Raw genomic sequence first — 11,355 nt, forward strand, 5'->3', positions numbered from 1 at the left:
ACCGGCACAGTTTTGTTTATTCAGATAAGCGATTGTTCATTCAGACTTAGAACAGATTAACGTTACCGAAACATTCAAGTGACTTCATTAGCCACCATCTGCCAGTCACCAGCTGAGAGGCGCGATGGATGTCATCTTTAGAGCTGAACTGCGTCACTTACAGTTCAAGCTAAATTATGATTAATATCGCATAATGTATAATGTAATATATATTGTATGGTCAGATTATAACCCGTATGATACCCAACAGTTTGGAAGAAGGCAAGTTCTCATGTGAGACTAGTATCACAATGGTACAGGGCTCTGATGAAGGCTCTTACTCCTGCTCTGCTGTCTGGAGTGATGACGCTCAGCCCGAACCAAGCAACGAGATTGATATAAGAGTTATGGGTACGTTTATCATCTGCAAACTATTTACTACGGAAACATCAGTACTGCCAGGGTCCTTTCTGATCTGAACTTATTCAGGAGAAAATTTAGTGTACACTATCATACAACAAACCAGTACTGGTACACATCACGGCGCCTATCTTTTTACCCTGATCGGAACTGAAGGTGAAACCAGCCCACACGACTGCTCGGCAGACCGTTCTGAAGGATCTCAAAGTCAGTGCTCCTTCGAAGATGATATAAATATCGGGCAACTCGAGGCAGTGAAGATCGAGAACACATGCACCGACACCTGGATTTTCGTTAGCATGACTGTGGAGGTAGATGGAGTTGTAGCGGGAAGATGGCACGGTAGCATGACGGTCGATGATTACCTTACAAAGACGATCAGCTTGAATACGAACGTAGGTATGAATAATTACATTGTTTTGTGATGAACTAAAATTACTGTGTTTTAAGGAGATTTTGCCGTTATGTACGTTCAACTGAACCTGAAAATACTGTTATTTATCGTTACCCACCAGACACACTTATCTAATATTTCACCAATTTACTTCTTGTCGTAAGAAAGTTCTGCCAGGGTCCTTTCTGATCTGAACTTATTCAGGAGAAAATGTAGTGTACACTATCATACAACAAACCAGTACTGGTACACATCACGGAGGAACTACAAGCGGCGCCTATCTTTTTACTCTGATCGGAACTGAGGGTGAAACCAGCCCACACGACTGCTCGGCAGACCGTTCTGAAGGATCTCAAAGTCAGTGCTCCTTCGAAGATGATATAAATATCGGGCAACTCGAGGCAGTGAAGATCGAGAACACATGGCTGTGGTGGTAGATGGAGTTGTAGTGGGAAGATGGCACGGTAACATGTCGGTCGATGATTACCTTACAAAGACGATCAGTTTTTATGCTTACTGTTTTACAATTAATGTCTGATATTTCTCATACACAAATAATGATATTTTATGTAGATGCCAACTCAGTTTTATGTATTATAATTATAATCCTTTTCGATCAAGCTTATGGTAGCATAATGACTAAAATTGCAAAAATTTGAACACTAGATTCGTAGTATTTCATTGTACACTGTTTTTGAAATGATTCTAATTCGCATGTATACAGATAATATGATATCATATTCAAACTAGAAAGTCCGTGGTCACACGGAGGAAGCTAATAGTATTCTTTGGTAGTCAGTTTTTATCGCATCAAAAAATATCCGTCACAAACCGTAGGAAGCGGCTGTGTCAATCGAATTTTGGGATTTTTCATCATTTATATATTATTATGTTTTATATGTTTTATATGTTTTATAATATATCTTAAAATAGTAAACATATAAAACATATAAATATGTTTTATATGTTTACTATTTTAAGATGTGACAAACTGACAAACCTTTTGTAATTCCTAGTTTAGTAAAAGTTCCCACTTTGTGATGATGTGGAATGTGGATTCTTTCAACGTAATTCTTTCGCCCTATGCTTGTTTCGTTTATGACAAAGACCTGTAGCCGATATGGCGACAGTATAGATGTATTTTTTTACAGTCAGTGGAGACTGTCAATTCGTCCCCAGTAATCAAAATTGACATTATTTAGTCTTCGTACTAGTTAAATCGTTTTTCCTCTAAAATATTCTTGCTCGGTTTGGTAGTCAGGTGAAATGTCTTAGGGACAGGTCTCGTCTCCTTTTGCACCGAGACGAACAAATTTACAGAGTTTTTTTTTTCTGAATAAGGACTCCCTCGAAATAGCAACAATCTAAAAAAATATCCCGACAAGACGAACGTTGGAAATTTTAGTAAACTATTACGGTATATAGCTTACAGGTCCTTCCAGAACATGCGTTGTGGAGTAGGTAAAATGTAAACGTAACAAATACAGACTGCCAGGTTGTGCCGTTATAACTGTGATCAGGGAATAATATCCTAGCATGAAAACTAAAAGGTCGTTATGTTGGTTTTGGAGATAATGATCTCGCTACCGTTACCAATGGCAATACTTTGCAGTAGTTCTAAACGAGCGTGCTAAATCACTCTACAGTCGATCTTCGATTGTTCTAAAAGGGCCCCCGACAGTTGAAACCAACTTCGATCGATGTATTTTCGGACGCTGATTCCGAATCACCCCCATGACATAGGGTTAAAATCCTCCTGACGAGATATTGGCGAAAACCTGTTTCGATCACGTGATATGACCGTGTAACTGTAAGGAAGTTAGTCTAATTTCTCGCAAGGGTTAGGGTTTCAGCATATGCTTTTGTTAAGGATTGGGTAAGGGTTAGGGTTGGGATCAAATTAGAGGGTTAGGGTTTCGAATAGCCGTTCAGGTCCAACTAGAGAACGGGATGAAAAAGTCACGTGACAGTCGAGTGTAGAGTGACAATCACTTATTTAATGCTTCAAAGCGATACTTTAACTTTAAGCCAAAGTGATGGCTACTCAATACTGAGCTCATGTCAAGGTAAAACTATTTATAGCTGGTTTTCGCAATATTTTATATTTTGATTGTGGAGTATTATAATCTGTGCGGTTGTAATTTTGACACAAATCAGCACACTTTTAACAAGCAAGCACAACCACACAGATATTTAACTAATAATACATACCTATTACTGGTCAAAATATACAGAAACAGTGTTTGGTGTTTATGTGATAGTTATAGCGCTGTTAGAAACACAAATAGGGCGGTTGATTCTCCATAACGTGTCGGCTCTGACCACTCTCATGTGTCCTGAAATCAATTACACACATTCTAGAGAGTTCCCTTGACCGATTGATTTGTTACCCGGTTACTTGCAAACATTCTGGAGAATTAACAAATGTTGATAAAATGAAATCTTCCGTGGCGTTAACCTGTTCTTTTACAAGTTCACAATGGGATGTTGCGGGGGTGACGACACATCAGAAAAAAGGTACAGTAAGCAGCTTGAGGAGCAAATCATGGAAGATGCTGAAGAGTCGGCAAGAGAAGTTAAGCTGCTGCTATTGGGGGCTAGAGAATCTGGCATATCAACTGTTATGAAGCAGATGGTTATCTTCCACAAGTCAGGATACAACGAGGAGAGTCGAAAGAAGTATATAAATTGTATCCTAAATAACGCTCTTGTGTCACTCAGCAACATTCTACAAGCTATGAACTCTATAACGCCTCATGTCGAATTTGCCAACTCAGAACGGAAACCTGATGGTGAAAAGCTCTTGTCCTATGAGCTGTTGGATACAACGGCAACTCAACTCCCTGATGGTGCACCTGAGGTCATGAAGGCTTTGTGGGCTGATGGGGGTGTTCAGGCGTGCTTCCAGCGCTCCAATGAGTACCAACTCATGCATTCAGCAAAATACTACCTAGATGCCTTGGATAGGATCTGTGAAACTAACTTTATTCCTAATGAGCAAGATGTGTTAAGATGCAGGGTGCTAACAACTGGTATCGTCGAAGAACATTTTTCCCAACAAGGTTTACATTACCGCATATTTGATGTTAGTGGTCAAAGATCTGAAAGAAGAAAGTGGATCCATTGCTTTGAAGGAGTAACTGCTGTCATCTTTTGTGCATCACTCAATGCCTATGATTTGGTTCTGGCTGAAGATGAGGAAACAAACAGGATGCACGAAAGTATGAAGCTCTTTGATTCAATATGTAATAACAAATGGTTTACGGATGCATCAATTCTCCTTTTCCTGAATAAGAAAGATCTCTTCGAGAAGAAAATAACCAGGTCTTCTCTAAAGATATGCTTTCCTGAGTATAATGGTGCAGACGAATATACAGAGGCTGGTCAGTACATTCAAGGTAAATACGAAATCCTCAACAGAACCGAAAACAGAAAAATTCGCACAAAATTTTACCTGTGCTACCGACACCAGTAACCCCCAGTTCGTCTTTGACGCATTAACAGATATCATCATCAAGAATAACACGAAAGACTGTGGACTGTTTTAAAATGTGTTCTTTGTAGCAAATTTCCGATTTTGACCAATCACCCACCCACCCAAAATTTTGCTTATCATTATCAAGTGAAGTAGTGGATCCAAACACAAACAATTTATAACTGAAGACTAAGAGGGACTGGGAAACACTTCATGACGAGAATCTTCACACAACTGTGTAAACATGCGTGTTTGTTTAAACACAGGTGCAACTTGAGTTACCTTATTTAACGTTATTTGACTGGATTCTACCTTGTCGGAATTTATTTCAGCGGAAATTAAAATGAACGCTAGGGCTTCCAGCGTCCAATTAATGTCCGTGCAAATAAAGTCTGATAAGTTAAGTTTAGTTGACTTTAAGTAATACATAATAAGTATGCCCCAATTTGTTGTGTTAATTACTACTAAATCTATATAGGAACAGTAATCGAATCTAATCAGCTCAGTTGCTGTGTCATGCTTCCTGTGAGCTGTGATGTGTGAGTGATAGTGTTGCTTTGTTTTTAACGGTTGATACTCGTAAAATATTTGTTTCAAATTAGTCGACGAGTCCAACTCGGCGCGCGTCCTGGTAGGTTATAAACTTACAACTTTGTTTCAGCAGCCTGCACAGTTTTACTTTTACATTTTAGTAGGAGGTGCACCATAAAAATAAACTTGCTCGGATTTTAAAAATTTTTGTACCATTGTTTTCTAGAGACTGTAAGAATTTTCACAATACCAAATTTTTCATACCTTTTTGGAAAGATCAGTGAGTTTCGCCTAGGTGCCATATTTGATGGTGCGCGGCTTTTGTGTTTTGGAGCAAAATTAGCTGTAAAAGTCGCGTAATTTGACCAAATTTGACCAAATTCGTTGATTTTTGTCGTATTATTTGGATATATCTTCAGTTCCTTGAATGAGATCATTCTAAAAATTGGCGACGACCTTCCAATAGGGCTTTCACAACTGTCCGAAAAATTTGGTGGATATCGGAGTTGATTTAGTGATCAAAATGGTGCAAAATACGCTGCTTTTAGCTGTAACATAATGTCTGATGGTTGGATATGCTTTAAACTTTTCGGACACCTTCCTTGTAAGTCTATGAGTAAGCACTAAGCTTACCAATTTTTGTTGCAATCGGAGGTCGGGAAGAATACTTAATATCTATTTGTTTGAAGAAAATTGTGCTGGCCGAAATTAGCGCTAAAAAACCATCCTACAGTCGGCACGCGCGGCTCACTGTCGATGGCGCACTACCTAATTTTAGGTTATGACGTACAAGCTTTAGAAAGATTTTATCCATACAAACTTTTGGTCTGACTGATAGTGATATTGATAAACTAAGCCATTCTTTTATTAGGCCGTGCGCTGCATCGACCGTAAGACGCGCGCGCTGACCATTGAATGGTTTTTAAGCTCATATTTCGGCCAGCACATTATTTCGGAAACAATCAAAAAGTTATAATACTTCCCATATAACAATTTTGTATCACGCGGTGACCCCCACTGCCGCTTCACTATAGTGGAGCGTCTTCGACGCTACAGGGGGAGCCGCGCACTTCGTGCGCGGCGGGTCATACAACGTATGACAATAACAATTTTGTTGAAATTTGGTCAGCTTACGTTGAGTGTAAACATTTATGTTCTAAGCTACTGAACCTAAATTAGTTTGAGCAATTTCGATGGTCAGAATTTGAGTTATCAACGAATTTATACCTATTTTGTCATTTTTAGAACTCTTAATGAGTCATTAAGAGTTCTAAAAATGACAAAATAGGTCACTTAATGACAAAATAGGTCACTTAATCAAGGCCAATCTCTCCCAACTAATTTAGGTTCGGTAGTTAAGTATAATTGGAAGGTTCTGACAAATTTTCAGCATGATTCATATTCAGAAACCGAAGATATGACAAAATAATACGACAAAAATCATGAACGAATTTCGTCAAATTACGCGACTTTTACGCCTAATTTTACCTGAGGACCCCAGGCTATTATCAATTATGTTCATTAACATATATAATAAAGATTTGGCGGAATGACAGGCTGAGCGCGGCCCAGTAAGCCTAATTTTGCTCCAAAAGCCGCTCACCATCAAATATATAACCTAAACGAAACTCACTGATCATTCCAAAAAAGTATGACAATTGTTTGGTACTGTGAAAATTCTTACAGTCTCTAGAAAACAATGGTACACAAATTTTGAAAATCCAAGCAAGTTTATTTGCGAAGCAGAGCAACGATCGACGATGCGAAGCAAAAATGCGAAGCAAGAATCAAGATTACTGGGCCGCGCTCAGCCTGTCATTCCGCCTAATCTCTGTTTATGAACATAATAGCCTGAGGTCCCCAGGTAAGAATCAAGAATGCTAGTTCGCGCGGCGCGTCGAAGCGGCGAAGTCCTCCAAGAATGGAACTTAAAATAAGTATAAGAATAGGAATTGATATTATGTATTACTATTAGAATTGCATATTGGAAATTTATTTGCAATTTGCATAGTCATATATTTAATATAATCATACTCATATCATAGTGATGATATATGGGTATTAAATTATGAGTTTGCATATATTATTATAAATTGAAAATAGAGATATGATACTGATAGAATCAAAAATTGTATTAAAAAGAATACTGTTCATTTGCAATTTGTCATTGTTTTTGTGAGAATTATGTGGAACAATATGGAAATTGGAATGGAGCTTTTTGCGTTTGGTTTTAATTTGATATAAAATGCAAAAGGTCTACATTTATAAATGCTTAATATGTAATAATCTAAATAAACTGTGGCTTGAATTATTATTAGTTTGCCCCACCAAAATAACAAAATTTTTATTATTTTAAACTGTTTTCTGTTACATGGGTTTAGTTTGTATCACGTGGTGACCCCCACTGTTGCTTCACTAAAGTGTAGAGTTTCTACGATACAGATGGAGCCGCGCACTCGTGCGCAGCGGGTCATACAACGTATGACAAGTAATTTCATGACATGCTTCCAAAATATTTTAAAGGTTTTTTGATTATGTCTATTAAAATAAAATTTGGCTTAAAAACTGTCTTACAATTTTACCCTTTGTGTTGCATGTTTAGTTAATGCTGTACGTTTAGTTTGTGCGCCGGTGTTAGCGCGCCGCGCATATATTTAGTGTTACTGGGCCGCACTCAACCTGTCATTCCACCGAATCTCTATGTTAATGAACATAATAGCCTGAGGTCCCCATACCAGGTAAATTTAGTGCATAGTGGTGAACTCCGCTTATTTTTATTTTGACTGATCTGTGAAAATCGAGCGTTACATAGACAATGCAATCACTCGTGTTATCACTTTTTTATTTCTTTACATATTTATAGATATACTGCTTCGCATAATTTTAAATTAGGTTAAAAACCGAATGATGATTAATCATTTTACACTCGACTGTCAATCAAGTAACTTTTTTAAACAAGTTTTCTGGGTGGCCGCGCCCTAAATGACTATTCGAAACCCTGATCCTCTACACTGACCCCAATGTTAACCCTAACCAAATCCCTTACTGTATAGTATGTTCAAAAATACATCGATTCGAGTTGGTTTCAACCGTCGGGGCCCTTTTTAAGAGGATATTTGTGTGTTGTTCGATGATGGCTACGTTCTCTATCATATATTTTGAGTTGATTATTCAAATTTAGACTTTGCTTTATTATAGGTAAATCTTCAATGGTTTGAAGTCGCCAATTACAATCTATTTCCTAAGAATCAATTAAATGGAATCTAGGCAAACTTGACCTTAAAGCTATTGCAAACACCAAAGCAGCACTGAAAGCTGAAAAAGAAAAAGATTTTGCAGCAGAGAGACTCAGAATAGAAAACGCAATAAGTTCTCCAGCAAAGAAAAGATCGTTTTCACTGGCTACACAAAAAGGCAGTTCATCCTGGCTGTCAGCCCTCCCAATGCAGTCTTATGGTTACTGCTTGAACAAGAAGGACTTTAGAGATGGTATATGTTTGCGATATGGCTGGCCTATACAAGATATTGCTAAACACTGTGCGTGTGGAGAAAGAAACTCAATAGTTCCAAGAAATGCAATACAATGCAATGTAATGGAAACAGCTCTGCAATGCCTTTTACCGCTACATTTTGTGTTGTACTATAATTCTGCACCATTCTTTGTTCTTAATTAATTAGTTACCTTTTCTTAAATAGATTACCGAAAATATTCTGCCCAGGCTGTAAATATTTGATTAGAACTTTTTTAAACTCATTAGCTTATCTGATTGCGCGAACTACTGATTTGGGATTCTTCAAGTTCATTATCGGTACACTTTTGGTATAGATGTTGGACTTGTATTTTGTTGTAACTAGCCACATGTTTTTGATAATGATATATCAAAATTTCTTTTAATTCTGGCTCCGTAATTTCAAATGATTACTGTTTTTCGGTGGGCCCAGCTTGCACAGGAGTTGCATCTGCTCTCGATATCTGTGTTTTGGCGACCCACAAGTCATTTGATTAAAAAAAAAAAAAAAAAAAAAAAAGGAAGCAACTCACGGTATCACTCTCATTTACCGGAGTTGCAACCAAATATACACAATAAGGTTTGGTACTTTATCTGTACCTCCCCTTTCATAGAAATAATAGCAAAAATATACACCTATCTTTAAGAAATCAACATCTCATATAAAACATTTGATCAACCAAAATTAAGACAATTTTCCTGTCAAGTCATTTGATTACATACATTAAAGCACCACCCCAAGCCTGATAGCACAAAAGTATAAATTGTTTGAGGATTTTCACAACAAATCAGCTTGTACATAATATATAATATAATACACGTTAAAAAGTTAAGTGTCTACAAAAGATTTCATTAAAATAAATGCTAAATTCATTGTAATTGTGATCGAATGAAGTTATTCCTCGATATTGGCTTGAATTTAAGTCGCGGCATTTTCAAAATCCACTTTTTACGCTGTGTGTAAATTTATGAAAGAGGACATATTTTCCTGTGTGACACATGACACGACAAACCTACCTACTTACCCCACTCATCCTAAATTCCCATCACTTCAAACCATCTTTACTTTTTTTGAAAAAAAATGTTTATGGAAAAAATACGGTAAAACTATTCATGGTAAAGTAAAAAATAGAATGCAAAATGAGAACCTGATAGGGAAAAGAATTAATGATGATAAGAGAGGCAGATCAGGTTTCAGTTTAAGAAGTTTTGCCAGATGAGCCAAACTATTCTGTCTCTGGTAAATGTGGGAGATTGTCAGCAATACAGACAGACTGGTGTTAAAGTATTTAATTATTTTCCTGGTGTACGGTTCACCTATAAGGACAGTTTGAGTATGGCCATTTCAAGGTTACTCCTTTTCCATGCTCACACAGGGACAGAGCGAGAACTTGTGGTTAAAATCAAGGATGGTGTCATGTTGAATGTTGATGAGTCGGGGTGTTATACCATTTTTCAGTAGCACAATGAGTAAACAGACAACATCATCATGTACATGTTTTGCTTTCCGGAGATACGTGAAAAAAGCAGTGGAACTGTCATCTTTTATGAGGAGTCTCCAGCATCCCCGTTTTCTGAAAGAGCACTCACTGTTCCTGGTGTTGGGTAAAGAAGAATTGGGCAATTTGGGTGATGTTTCCAGAGTTGTTGTTGAGGGAAACAAATCTGGGAACTTGGCGACAAAATAAAGTAACCATTGAATGCCAGGGACCATGATATACGGAAAGACGAAGAGGCTTTTGGCTGCTCTTGGAGAAGCATACTGCCTAGTTTGGGAGGACTGCTACTGCAGTTACAGATTTCTTCTATGCGAATAGATCTGCGTAGACAACAAGAGCCCTGTGCCAAGCACATGCTGATGAGAGTTAAGAGGTTAAGAGAAAGTAGATGAGGATTTGAACTGTGTCAGTTCCTTACACAGTTTGATCTTATGAGAACATTTTCTTTTGTTTTGCTCCTCCTCTATCATCTCAGGAGTGGCATTTTGACGTGAACCGAATATTCCTTATTGGTGTTATTTTGTATCAGATTTAAACACGTTTTTCGAAGACAGAGAATTTATGTTAACATTTGCATTCATGGTTAATGTCCAATGTTAGGACTAACCCTAATTTTAGGTTGGTCAGTGGTCACTGTATTTTATCTTGCAAGCTTAAGGTAGACTGACTTACTGATTGACTTAGGTCGGCTCTAAAGTCCAAGCAAAAGGTAGCTTAAGACCAAGATTCTATAACTGCAGAACTACAAAATAATAGTATACTCTCTGGATATTATTGTAACAAAAGCTTTAACCAAATCTTTTTTATAGGATATCCTTGAAGTCTCAAGATGATGAATACAATGGTGAGTGATTAAACTTAATTTTTCGAAATGATTAATTAGATTGTAGTATTATGGTGTATTCTTAACAGTTTGAGCCCTTACACATGTATATCAAGCAAATGGTCAAATGGACTGTTTTAAGCAAAATAGCCCATGACTTTATTAGGCTGAACCATATTGCATTAAAACTCTGATTTACTGTGAAGTTTGGGACTAAGATTAAGCATCTGCAAGTAATTATGGTTTTGTTTATTTTTGGCCACAAGGATTATTATGCAAATAGTTAACCTGCTGCACTGTTTCTTCTTATCAATATAATTTACTCCCTATATTTTCCGTAAAACTACATCTGAAACAGAAGTTGCCTGTGTCTACTAAAACGTTAATCTTCTTAAATTCATCAAGATTAATTTTAATATCAATAACAGACTGCGAATTTTTAACATAAGATGGCAACTTGTTCCAAAGCTGATAACACGTTATGATAAAAAGTTATTTGACATACATACATGCTACATGAAGAGGTCTCCTGCATCACACACATCTCTTGTACGACGTAACAGCTTCCTCCATTCCACTCGGTTCAGTGCTAACTGTCGTACTGCATCTCGGCTGATGTTGTCAACACCTGTAAAGTTAGCAGCATCCTCGAGTACGCAGGCCATCCAGCCTTTTCGGGGTCTCCCTCTCGATCACTTTCCATAGTTAGGTTTCCACTCCAGTAG

At 37.5% G+C, this 11,355-nt stretch overlaps 2 protein-coding genes across 2 annotated transcripts in view; one reads left to right on the forward strand and one right to left on the reverse strand.

Annotated features, from left to right (window-relative positions):
- LOC134825991 (lysosomal cholesterol signaling protein-like) overlaps nt 1-11,355 on the reverse strand; it is a 383,362-nt gene that overhangs the window by 288,151 nt on the left and 83,856 nt on the right. The gene's annotated exons all lie outside the window — the stretch shown is intronic.
- LOC134823170 (guanine nucleotide-binding protein G(i) subunit alpha-2-like) lies at nt 3,321-4,341 on the forward strand. The gene is given in 2 exon segments (XM_063834523.1): nt 3,321-4,219; nt 4,221-4,341. Coding segments are annotated over 2 exon segments (1,002 nt in total). The 5' UTR covers nt 3,321-3,338.

Source organism: Bolinopsis microptera, chromosome 1 (assembly GCF_026151205.1).
Source record: "Bolinopsis microptera isolate Bmic1 chromosome 1, MBARI_Bmic_1.0, whole genome shotgun sequence".
NCBI lineage: Eukaryota > Metazoa > Ctenophora > Tentaculata > Lobata > Bolinopsidae > Bolinopsis > Bolinopsis microptera.